The sequence below is a fragment of the Sinocyclocheilus anshuiensis genome, unplaced genomic scaffold (assembly GCF_001515605.1).
Source record: "Sinocyclocheilus anshuiensis isolate Anshui unplaced genomic scaffold, SAMN03320099.WGS_v1.1 scaffold152, whole genome shotgun sequence".
Taxonomy (NCBI): domain Eukaryota; kingdom Metazoa; phylum Chordata; class Actinopteri; order Cypriniformes; family Cyprinidae; genus Sinocyclocheilus; species Sinocyclocheilus anshuiensis.
In genome coordinates this window covers 3,751,769-3,764,581 of record NW_015555781.1, presented here as the reverse complement: position 1 = coordinate 3,764,581, position 12,813 = coordinate 3,751,769, and the positions used below count along the sequence as shown (strand labels likewise).

General features: G+C 35.4%; 2 protein-coding genes across 3 annotated transcripts in view; both read left to right on the top strand.

Annotated features, from left to right (window-relative positions):
- Nucleotides 1–2,000, top strand: part of LOC107674678 (fructose-bisphosphate aldolase A-like) — a 5,656-nt gene extending 3,656 nt beyond the window's left edge. For both annotated transcript variants that reach the window (XM_016468745.1, XM_016468744.1), the window contains exons 5-7: nt 412–670; nt 810–1,009; nt 1,490–2,000. In XM_016468745.1, coding sequence (XP_016324231.1) covers nt 412–670; nt 810–1,009; nt 1,490–1,585 — 555 coding nt within the window. In that variant the 3' untranslated portion in view covers nt 1,586–2,000. The remainder of the gene's footprint in view (nt 1–411; nt 671–809; nt 1,010–1,489) is intronic.
- Nucleotides 2,001–4,139: 2,139 nt separating this feature from the next.
- On the top strand, nt 4,140–12,431 carry LOC107674677 (battenin-like). Its single transcript, XM_016468743.1, has 15 exons — nt 4,140–4,403; nt 4,505–4,538; nt 4,617–4,713; nt 5,251–5,340; nt 5,485–5,564; nt 5,874–5,959; nt 6,046–6,118; nt 7,013–7,156; nt 7,246–7,406; nt 7,522–7,574; nt 8,173–8,241; nt 8,351–8,406; nt 11,672–11,765; nt 11,883–12,023; nt 12,124–12,431. The coding sequence occupies exons 1-15, from the start codon at nt 4,355–4,357 to the stop codon at nt 12,238–12,240; spliced, it is 1,344 nt and encodes a 447-aa protein (XP_016324229.1). The 5' UTR covers nt 4,140–4,354; the 3' UTR covers nt 12,241–12,431.
- Nucleotides 12,432–12,813: the final 382 nt, after the last annotated feature.

Sequence of the window (12,813 nt, the reverse complement as noted above, 5' to 3'; positions counted from 1 at the left end):
AAAACTGAAACAGAAATACTTGTCGATTTGAAAAATGCCAAATATCGGCCTTGGTGATATATCGGTTGACCACTAATTATGATAATAAATGCTCATTAAGCAGCAAATCAGCATATTAGAATGATTTCTGAAGGATCATGGGACACTGAAGACTGGAGTAATGATGCTGAAAATTCAGCTTTGCATCACAGGAATACATGACATTTCAAAAAGCAGTTATTTTAAATACTAATAATATTTCACAATATTGCTGTTTTTAATGTATTTTTTATCAAATAAATGCAGCCTTGAAAAAAAAAATCTAACCTACCCCAAACCTTTGAATGGTAGTGAATATTAAAATAATTAAAATAATTTCACATAATTTCAATAGACTTTTATCACTGACAATGATATCATCTTTCTCCTCAGCATGGCATTGTGCCCATCGTGGAGCCTGAGATTCTGCCTGATGGTGACCATGACCTGAAGAGGTGCCAGTATGTGACCGAGAAGGTTCTGGCTGCTGTGTACAAGGCCCTGTCAGACCACCATGTCTACTTGGAGGGCACTCTGCTCAAACCCAACATGGTGACCGCCGGGCATTCGTGTTCCCAGAAGAACACCCCTCAGGAGGTCGCCATGGCCACTGTCACAGCTCTTCGCCGCACCGTTCCTCCCGCTGTGCCTGGTTAGTAAAGCGACCGCAATTACTCACTCAGTCATGACAGAGTCTTTATCTTATCACAGGCCTGCTTGATAACTTCTTAAGCATGTAATTATCATCATGCATTATCATTACCTCATACCACACCCCTTTCTCGATGTAGGTATCACCTTCCTGTCTGGAGGTCAGAGTGAGGAGGAGGCCTCACTCAACCTGAATGCCATTAACCAATGTTCCCTGCACAAGCCCTGGGCCCTGACCTTCTCCTACGGTCGTGCGCTGCAGGCCTCTGCCCTCAAAGCCTGGGGTGGCAAGAAGGAGAATGGCAAGGCCTGCCAGGAGGAGTTCGTAAAGAGAGCTCTCGTAAGTTTTATTAACTTGAGATCATCTACTGGTTACTGATCTGGTTATATGAAAACCCATTCATGTAACCAGTTTTTCTCTCAAGCACTGTCTCCAATTGTAGTACAAAAAAACGTGCATCTTTCTTTAGAATGTTTTTTTTTTTTTCTAATTATTTATGTATAATTAGTTATATAATTATTTATAAATAATTTCTTTTTATGTAGTTCTTTTTAAAAAAGTATTTATTATAAATGGTTTATATGTAAATACAAAGGTGTTTATAATTTATTATTTCTGTATATATTATACAATATTCTTAATTATTATACATAATCATTTATTGTTATTCATTTATTTTTATTTTTGCTTATAGATTTTTTTTTTAGAATCTTGACTGGTAAGACATGGAGTAATTTGTTCAGGAGGAGGCTTAACATTTCATATGTGAACATTTAAAAACAACTTTTTTGTCTTACTGTTTTGTGTTTCTATCTCCAGAACAACAGCCAGGCCTGTGTTGGGAAGTATGTGTCCTCAGAAGATAAGGGTGCTGCTGCTGGAGAGTCTCTCTATGTGGCCAACCATGCTTACTAATCAGCAGGAAGTCTTTTACATTTCAATCCTCAGCTTATTCTGAAAGAATCTCTGAACCCGAACGCATCTACACTCTGAACTCATCATTTGACCCATTCCCTTTTTTTTTCTAGTGTTTGTAACTTCCATGTGTGAAACAAAACTATGAAACTATGAGATGATACTTCAAAGAGTAATGGTAATTTAATAATAATGTTTTTTGCCCTTATCTCCTTCCTCTTCCTCCTTTTAATAACACTCCCATGTATTGTAATGTTTAACTCTTTAGAGAAATGTTGGTCTTGTACTTGTAGTACTTATATTAACTGTATTTGACTTGCACAAAGCACATATACCTTTCATGGGTATATGATTATTATTATTATTGTTTAATATGATACACACTGGAAAAAAAACATTAAAGTATCTTTCACAGCTAACCTAATTTTAGTTTCTTTTGTGCTGTTATTCAGACAACACATCGTTGTGAGGTTTTGTGTGAGCACCTGTTGGAACATTTCTCTTTGAATATTTGTCTATTCATCTTATGAATCTTGTGAACCAACCCGTATATAAATTTATAGGATAACTATCATCATAAGAAGAAGCTCTGCTCCTTTACAGTTACAATTGCAAGAATATTATCAGTAAGATTTTTTGTAATCGTGAGGGATGCTTTATAAACTCTGCTTTATATCCAAATTGAAATATTTATAAATATCGTGTTCAAATACGTGGTTCAGAGCGTATATTAAACTTGCCAAAGCATGTGATTTCAGTAAAAAAAATCACCTTTTGAAATTTCACAGTTTCGCAACATACTGTAGACTGACATTATCTAGTAGTTTTAAATGTTTTTGGCTCCGTTTATTGGCAGCTGGCAGTAGATGTATGCCTTGAGTTCATGACGAGCTCATAGCGGTTTCTGAAGTGACACATTACTTGCAGGAGCCTTTATATCAGTGTAATGCATGAAAACTCCACAAGGAAACATGAATATAAATTTTATATAAATATATTTTATTACAAATTTGTAAGAATTTTTTAATCAATATTTCTTACAAATCAAGTGATGCAATTCTGAAGACTGTCCAGCAGATGGAGATAGTGATGTTCTGAACATAGAAATAGAGAACAGAAATTGGCAAAAGTGTTGACTCAAGTGTCCTGTGTTGTGACTCATGTGCTTGACAATTACAATGTTTAAAAAAAAAAAAAAGTTCAAATGGTGCAAATACTCTTATAGTACCATGAATAGTTGGGTTAACGTTTATGGTGGTGAATAGGAGATTGCCGCATATATTATTTGTTTTTTTGCATTTCCATTTGCATTCTACAGCAAAAGAAAAATCATTCATGATATCGTTAGGGATTTTACTGTCACTCTCAGCTTTTGTATTTTTGTAAAACACCCTTGCTGCAGTGTTAACTAATTATTATTATTATTATTTAATGCCTAAAGGCTATGAAACACAAAGTATAATGTAATAAAATTCACATTTCTTAAATAATGAAAATATAAAAGACTTGGCCAAATTTACAATGCTAAAAACGGTGTAAATGTGTCATCACAGTCTGTGAAAAGAGTCCATTGTACCAGCTGTGCGTAACTCATTTTGTTGTTGTTTTTTTTTTGTTTTTTGTTTTTTGTTTTTTGACTGACTAAAAAACTGTGGGTCACAACTGGTGACCTTTTTTGTGCTGATGTTTTCTCTGTTTCAGTGAGGGAGGAGTTGGATCTGGATCCAACCTCATCTCCTGGATCTTGTGTTCTGCGGTGAGGACCATCTCGTGATATCTGACATATTTCCTGTAGAATCCAAGAAGTCAGTGTTTAGAATGGCACGGCATTCCCTGCTGTGTGTTGTAACTACACCATCTTGCTGCAAGTGTCAGCCACTTCACATTTCTTAGTTCATATTCATAAATAGTATTCTGTCAGAATATTAAACATTTTGCAGTCAGATTTTATTTAATATATTAAATTAATTTGACTTTATTTATTTATTTTTAAAATTTTTGCAGCTTTGATGTCACAACTCAGGCCTTGTGAATGTGGCACATTTTTGGTGCTGCCGGTCAAGAAACATTGTCAGCAGGACATGACATCATTTTTCACAGCCTTTACAAAAACAAAAAACTGGCTGCGCTCATAAATAAATATGGCAGATTTCTCATCATATACCTCAGAGATGAATGCTAATAATAGCCCTCTCCAGTTATTTATAGACCTTCTTGGCATAAATGTATTAGATTACATTTATAACTTTAATACACGTAATTACTTCCGGAATTTAAAGGTTTCATATATATATATATATATATATATATATATAAATCAGGCATTTGATGGCAGCAGAGCTTTTTCTTGTAACAATAATATCCTAATAGATTTACATTGCATAGTATGATTTAAAACAATGTCAAATAAACTGAATAAATTCAAATACCTGTATTTATAAGTACATATATTGTTCACTGAAAACAGTCACTGTAGTGTGGGTGGGAACTATTTACGCGTCGCGGCAGTGCGGACAGTCGGATTTGTTTCTGTGCAGCACCCCGTGCTGCTGTGATTAGCTGTCGCTTGTCAATATTTGAGATCATGAAAGTGGAAGAGAGTGGATTGGTGTCGAACTGTTTATCTGACATAACACCACTACAGATGAGCTATTGTCATACAGATAGACGTTTTTTATGAGTCTTTAATGTTTATGGATGCCTGCAGTTATCGTCTCACAGCGAGAGATCAAAAGTTTATGTGACAGTTTTTGACTGTAATAGGTCGCAATGGATCGAGCGTTGAACTTTGACGCTGTCAATACAGCCGACACTGAAGGTAGGATGATTGATGACTTTTTTTAATGACAGTATTTTGTGATTTATAATACGGACAGTTTTGTCTTGACTATTGAGATGTGTTTATTTGTGTGTCTCCAGGTCATCAACGCTGGAGGAATTGGATTGGTTTTTGGTAAGTGGCTCTTCTGTTAACTTTTCTTTAAATAAGTGATACACAATATGTAAAGTAATCCTCATTATCCCTATCTAGGTTACTGGGACTTTGCAATAACTTTGCATATGTGGTGATGTTGAGTGCAGCACATGACATCTTACAAAAACAGGAATCTCAAAACACAACGACACCTGTAAGACATTTCTGAGCTTGGCTATGATTAGTTTGTTGTAAATGTTACCACATCCTAATCCTTCCCTTGTGAAAATGAAGTGTGCTTAGTTGTATTGAACTTGCACTTCAAATCTTAATAGTATTTATGTTTAAAAAATGTGCTTGAAGATAATGTAATATTAGTTAAATATAATATGAATTAAGATCACTTAAGTGTACTTAAAGTACACTTGCATGGCTGTTTATTAAACGTAAATACTTGTCAGTACATTTTTTAACCATATTTCAAAGACCGTATAATTAATAATGAATTTACATATAAAGATGCAAGTCCAACTTCTGTTAAAAAAGCACTCAGTTCAAATAATTGCATGTCATATAATTTTAAACTAATATACAGTTTGACTTAATTCAATTCTGTAAACATTGCATTCAGTTTATATATATTTTAAGTATATTATTTCCATATTTAAAAGTATGCTAAAGTGTACTTTTTTTGTTGTTGCAGAAATTGACTACTCTGTGTTTCTTGTTTTTTGTTTTGTTCATCCACTAGACTCCAGCTCCAAACGGGACTAACATAGAGATCAGCAACAGCAGCAACAACAACAGCAGCCGCTATGACTGCAATGCTGTGTCCACTGCAGTACGTCTGTCTGTTTGCCCTCACTGTCTTACTTTTTATCTTTCATTTTATTTTTTGCTTAACCTGTAGAAGCTTGTCCCACATTTAAGTGTAAATGTAAATATTTGTTCAGGGAGTGACACCTTGTTTTCTTTCTGTTTCTAGGCTGTGCTGTTGGCTGATATCTTACCCACCCTGCTAATCAAATTCACAGCACCTTTCTATATACACAAAGTGCCTTATGGGTAAAGTTGACAAGCACTTCTTTCTAATTGCAAACATCCATCAGCATCTTCAAACCGGTTTAGTTGTTTAGTTGTTGAAATTATATAATGCTGTGATAAGAGATGGATTGGCAGTTCTGAATATTTTGGAGAAATCGATGTCAAACCTGTTAACAAAGTTAAAGGAAAGAAGTCTGATTTTGTTTGTAGCCCTGTACAGTGTTTTTGTCTGTTCTGTGGAACACAACAGAAGAACTGTTCCTTTATTATTAATGAATGTGTTATTTGTATATAATAATTATGTTTTCTTTTTACTTTTATAATGAACAGATTCCGTGTTTTGGTGTGTTTCATTACGGCAGTAGTCAGCTTCCTGATGGTGTCGTTCTCTTCAACTATATTGATGAGTATATTTGGTAATGAGCATGTGTGTGCATTCCTCTTCTGAGCTGGATTAATGAGATTTGATGAATGTTGTAACGAATCTTTGAATTTTTCCTAGGTGTCGTCTTTGCCAGTATTAGTTCAGGATTGGGGGAGCTTTCCTTTCTCTCCCTCTCTGTGTTTTTCCACAGGTAAAGCCTCCTAGAAACCCATTTATTCCAGTTGTGTTTGGAATAGGATACTATTGTACTTGCACGGTATAAAGTGCTTTTTAAAAAATCATGTGAAAGTGAAAGACGTCATTATGAGCATGTTCAGGTGTTATCTGTGGTAATTAAAGCAATTATTTTGCATTTATGATCCAGATTGGTCCAAAAAAAAAACACAAACAAACTGAGTCTGTCTGAATAATGAGATATAATAATGTTTCAGTCATTATGCTGGAAATAGAGGGTTTGATTGAGTGCCTTGCATTGCGGGATGCAATATTTTTCTAGTGTGCTTTGTTGAATACTCGCATTTTGTGAAATTTATGTATTTTATGCATGCAGAAAATTTGCATACTGTGCACAAGTATGCACTACCATTCCAAAGTCTGGGTCTGTAAGATTCTTTAATTAATGTTTTTATTCTGCAAGGATGCATTAAATTGATCAAAAGTGGCAGTAAAGACATCTTAATGTTGCAAAACATTTCTCTTTTAAATAAATGCTGTTGTTTTGAACTTTCTATTTGCCAAAAAATTCCTGACAAAAAAAAATCAGTATATTAGAATGATTTCTGAAGGATCAAATTAGACTGAAGACTGTAAAATGGCTGCTGGAAATTCAGCTTTACTATCACAATAATAAATTACATATAAGATATTCAAACAGAAAACAGTTATTTTAAATTGTAATAATATTTTGTAACAATTGTAATGATAATACTATTGTACCCTTTTTACTATATATTTTGATCAAAAAATGCAGCCTGTATGAGAATAAGAGACCTCTTTCAAAAACATTTAAAAAGCCCCATTCGCAGATCTCTCTTTTTACTTGCTGTTTATCTGTACTTTGCATCTGTGTTTCTGTCTCTTTAAGGAATGTGTTAAGTGGCTGGGGGTCCGGCACGGGGGCAGCAGGAGTAGCTGGAGCTTTCCTCTACTCTGCGTTTACACAGGCTGGTCTGACCCCCCAGGTTACATTATGGATCATGCTGGTTGTGCCTGTTATTTTGGCTGTTAGGTCAGCAGAACTTTCTCAACTCTCTGGCTTGTACCTGTTAACCAGATTCACTGCATAAACATATCTTTTCCTCTTATTATTTCTTTTAGCTATTTCTTTCTCCTGGAGTTCCCATCCTCATTTCCACAGTGGAGACGCCATGGGGATGGTCACAGTCCTTCCAGAGTGGTGAACTCCCAGGAGAGACGTCCTTTAATTGAAGAAGAGACCGATACAGATGAGGATTCTGAGACAACTCAAGAAGAACAAGGTGTGTACAGTTAGGAACTCGTTGCTTGTATTGTTGCAGCTTTTCATGCTCATGATATTGTGTATGATAAGCCATTCATATAACTGTACTGACCATGCTTTCTTATTTCGGACAGAGGACAAGCACATCATACCCCTGACCTTCACCGACAAAATCTATATCATGAAGGTTAGACCTACTTTGTGCCTGTATATGGTCCTTAGTTTGGTGTTTCTTGTCTGCTTAAATGACATTGCATCTGCTTTGGTCAATAAATGTTTAATGACATTTAAAGGTGCACTAAGTAATTTTTTTTTATCATTATTGTTTTAGATATTATTTATTTATTCACAAACCTCAGGCACCTATCGGGATGAATGCTATTTTAGTATTAAATCTTTACTGACAGGCATTTTTGCCACAAGATTATTTTTTCTCCAAAAATTATAATCATATAATAGTAGCATAATTGTATAGAGGTACTGAGATAAAATGTGTAACATTAAGTTAGTCATGTGATCTCAGTTTCCTTATTTACAATAAAATACCTTTTTTCTAGGCCACTGGACATCAGAAATGCTGTTCACATCTTTCGATGTTACTTTTTTTTTTAATATATTACTTGGTGCGCATTTAAAGTGTGCGCATAGCTTGTGTGTGTGTCATGTAGGATAGAATTGTGTGTGTGTGTATTGTTGTTTTGTTTGTAGCTTTTTGTGCTGCAGTCAGAAAATGCACTTCCTCTGAGTATGAGTATTTTAGTTCCTACCCATGTGATCTCTTTCAGGGCCTGCTGAAGTTTATTTTCCCTCTTGGTTTGGTTTACTTTGCTGAGTATTTTATTAACCAGGGACTGGTGAGTGTTTTCTACAGTCTTAGTTAAAAGTCATAAAGAGCGAGACAGCAGCAGAACAATCTGTGATCACTAAATATCAATATCTATCCATCCATCTCTTTAATATTAGTTGGAGCTGCTCTACTTCCCTGACTCCCGTCTCTCACACGCAGAACAGTATCGCTGGTAAGACTCATCACGTCCGACCTTATTTCATGACTTTGAATGACACTACCTTTAAAAGTTTTGTGTTCAGTAAGATTTTTAAGTCTTTAATACGGAGCCCGGGAAGTCACCTGTAGGAGAAAAAAAAACAATCCGTGGCGACGGTTTTGCAATCCGTCCCCTCAGTTTATAAACCGTACTCACGAATTCTTAAACTGTTCCCTCGGTTTAACAAATCGTGCCCACGGATTAATAAACCGTACCCACGAATTTCCAATCCGTGCGCTAAAATTTTTGTAAACCGTACCTTCGGATTTTGAATCCGTACCCACAAATTCGTAATCCGTGCGCACGCTTTCGCAATCCGTTCCCTCGGGTTTGTAAATGTAAACTCATGGATTTGTGGTCCCGCCCCCACCGGCAGATTCAACCACGATGCGGGATGCATAGTATTGTGTTTATTAAACATTATTTTTCATAGTATGAGACCATGATCCGCACTCACAAAATAGTCTTCTTTTTAGCGTTTATTTTATATTAATCACCAATAGGATAAAACACCGCCGCCTGTGTTTTATAGCCTAAAATAAACTATAAAAGGAAGAATAGAACATTTCCTGAATTTTCTAAAAAAAAAAAAAACATTATTTTTCATAGTAGCCTATGAGACCATGATCCGCACTCACAAAATAGTCTTCTTTTTAGCGTTTACTTTATATTAATCACCAATAGGATAAAACACCGCCGCCTGTGTTTATAGCCTAAAATAAACGCTAAAAGGAAGAATAGAAAATTTCCTGAATTTTCTAAAAAAAAAAAAACGATGAGTTTCGAGAGAAGAGGGTAAAAAGCAATACAAAACCAATAATGTACCGGTTATGTTGTAATTCCTTTGCTCTCTAACTGAATGCAATGTTATAATAGGCCTAGTTATTTAATAATAACTTTAACAGTGAAGCATGCATCTAACTCTGGGTGGAAAAAGCTTAGTATAGTAAAATCGCCTAAATAAGTCTGTGAATGAATGAATGAAATATGTTAAGAATGAATAGTACACAAACACAGCTCCAAAACTGTAAAAGGTTATTTAAAAATAAAGCATTCATGAATTATTTTATGACAAACATTTTACTGTCTTAAGTGCACTCATTTATTTAGCCTATACATTAAAATAATAATAATAATAATAATAATAATAATAGCTATTATTATTATTATTATTATACATTTAGGTTACATATGCATTTAGAGGAAGCTTTTATCCAAAACGACTTACAAAAGAGGAACAAATTACTCCAAAGTGAGTCACAAAGCCAGGTTTATTATACAATAATAATCAAGTGCTAAGATTATCACAAAGATTTTGATGCACAGCTTTCTTATTAAATCGTTGTATTCCACCTCGTACCGTTGCAATTGATAGAGAATCACTTAAGACTATTCGCTGTAGGCCTATTTCACATAATAATATGCAATAAAACAATATACAATATGATTCGTTAACACGTAGGCTACCTAGGAGCTTGCCTTTTTTAGAAAATTCAGGAAATTTTCTATTCTTCTTTTTAGCGTTTATTTTAGGCTATAAACCACAGGCGGAGGTGTTTTATCCTATTGGTGATTAATATAAAATAAACGCTAAAAAGAAGACTATTTTGTGAGTGCGGATCATGGTCTCATAGGCTACTATGAAAAATAATGTTTAATAAACACAATACTATATGCATCCCGCACCGTGGTTGAATCTGCCGGTGGGGGCGGGGCCACAAATCCACGAGTTTACAAACGCGAGGGAACGGATTGCGAAAGCGTGCGCACGGATTATGAATTTGTGGGTATGGATTCAAAATCCGAAGGTACGGTTTATAAAATCTGAGCGCACGGATTGGAAATTCGTGGGTACGGTTTATTAATCCGTGGGCACGATTTGTTAAACCGAGGGAACAGTTTAAGAATTCGTGAGTACGGTTTATAAACTGAGGGGACGGATTGCAAAACCGTCGCCACGGATTGTTTTTTTTTTCTCCTACAGGTGACTTCCTGGGCTCCGTACTTTTATGCTCACCAAAGCTGAAAAAATAAATACTGAACCCAAACTTTTGAAAGGCAGTGTATATTTTTTAGTGGTTTTTAGAATTCGTGAGTACGGTTTATAAACTGAGGGGACAGATTGCAAAACCGCGGATTGTTTTTTTTTCTCCTACAGGTGACTTCCCGGGCTCCGTACTTTTATGCTCACCAAAGCTGAAAAAAATAAATACTGAACCCAAACTTTTGAAAGGTTAAGAATGAACTTATTATTGTTATTATTATTATACATTTAGGTTACATATGCATTTAGAAGAAGCGTTTATCCAAAACGACTTACAAAAGAGGAACAAATGATTTCAAAGTCGTGAACCCAAACTTTTGAAAGGCAGTGTATATTTTTTAGTGGTTTTTACTCAAACAACAATCTGAAGATTGAAAGTTCAAGAACTGGCTCTTAATTTATTACTTTTTTAACCTTATTTAAGTTTTACAGAGGCATTAAAAGAAAAATAAATGTATAAATCATCCACAAATACACAAGAAAGAAAACATAAAATATAGATACATAAAGATGAACTAAATAAACAGTTATTGAAGTGATAAAATAAGGTACAATTATGCAGTTGTGGCTTAGTAAAATAGCCATAATGCACTGTCTTTATGAGAGAGAAAAAAAGATAATGCAGGAGAAGAGGATCATTCAGGGTTGGATAATAAAAGATGTTTCTTAACATATTGCTTAAAGAGCCCCCAAGCCTGATTATTTTTTTCACCTTTTTTTAAAGGGAAATTCTGTCATCATTTTCTCACCCTCATGTTTTTCCAAACCTTTATGACTTTCAGTCTTCTTTGGAACATACACTCTAAAAAATGCTGGGTTGTTTCAGCCCAATTTTGGGTCAAATATGGACTAACCCAACTGTTGGGTTAAAAAGTTAATTTAAAAATGTAACCCAACAGTTGGGTTAGTTCATATTTGACCCAACATTGGGTTGAAACAACCCAGCATTTTTTAGAGTGTAGAAGAAGATATTTTGAAGAATGTTGGAAACCAAATTTCTCCAAATATCTTTTATGTCTTATTATGTCTATTAGGTTTAAAATGTGATGAGATTGAGCAAATGATGACAGAATCTTTATTTCGGCGTGAACTATCCCTTTAAGAGAACATCCCAAATCCACTTGGTAAAAGTTGTAGTTTTGGGATTCTTCACCTCAACATTATAAGTTGTGCTTCATTGTCTCTCCTCTGCAGGTATCAGACAATTTACCAGGTCGGTGTGTTTGCTTCCCGCACGTCTCTCGTCTGTTTTAAGATCAGGAAAATTGTCCTCATGTCTCTCTTACAGGTGAGATCTGGAACTGAAGTACAAGACAGTACATAAACTAATGCATGCATATGAAACCGTAAATATAACACAATAGTAAAGAACTCTTCATGACCTGGATTACTCTTTCTCTCTCAGTGTTTGAATGCTGTTCTGTTGGGGTTCGCTGTATACTACCAGTTCTTGCCAAACCCATGGGTGGTTTTCGTTATTGTCCTCTATGAGGGTCTTTTGGGAGGAGCAGCCTATGTAAATACCTTCTTTTTCATCCGCGAGGAGGTATGTGAACCTCATTCAAGCCATTTGTTCATTTGATTTAGATCAGCGTGTATCAGTCAGTGGTCTCTAATGCATTGTCTTATGCTGTGTTTCTGGACAGACCGCTAAGCGCGAGAGAGAGTTTGCCATGGCTGCAGCAAGCATAGGGGACAGTCTGGGAATCGCTCTTTCTGCAGCTGCCGCCTTCCCCGTTCACCATTATTTCTGCTCTTTATGAGCAAATGAGAATGTGTGTTTGTGCAAGATAAAGATTAATTTATGTTTTTAAAATATCTAATATATTCCATTTGGACTAATATGTTCCGATTTAAATGAATAATGGTTTGATTGATCTGACTGATATTTGACCTACTGACACCTTCAGTGTTTCCCCTGCCATTATATTAGGGCCGCCCCCCCAACGGCACCCCCGCCCCCCCTTTAAGGTCGAGTTAATTTTATTTAATTATATTTTCTCTATAGCGCCAGATCACAACAGAAGTCATTTAAAGTTACCTTTCCTATAGAACAGGTCTATACCTTGTTCTTTTATTAAGCAAACTAAATAGCCTTATGTTATTTATCTTATTTACACGACGGCATGTCATTTCGGTCTCTACGTTATGGTCGCGCTCTCTGTATCACGCACAGGCGCGCACACACACACACACAAGTGAGCACACTCCCACTAGTATTTGTAAATATTAAGCCGCAAAACGATTCATATTTAAATATGAATTCTGCGTGTCTCTGTGTTAATGAATGGCACAGACATGCGGTTTTGTTTACCCCTCGTACTGAAGCGTGAAAT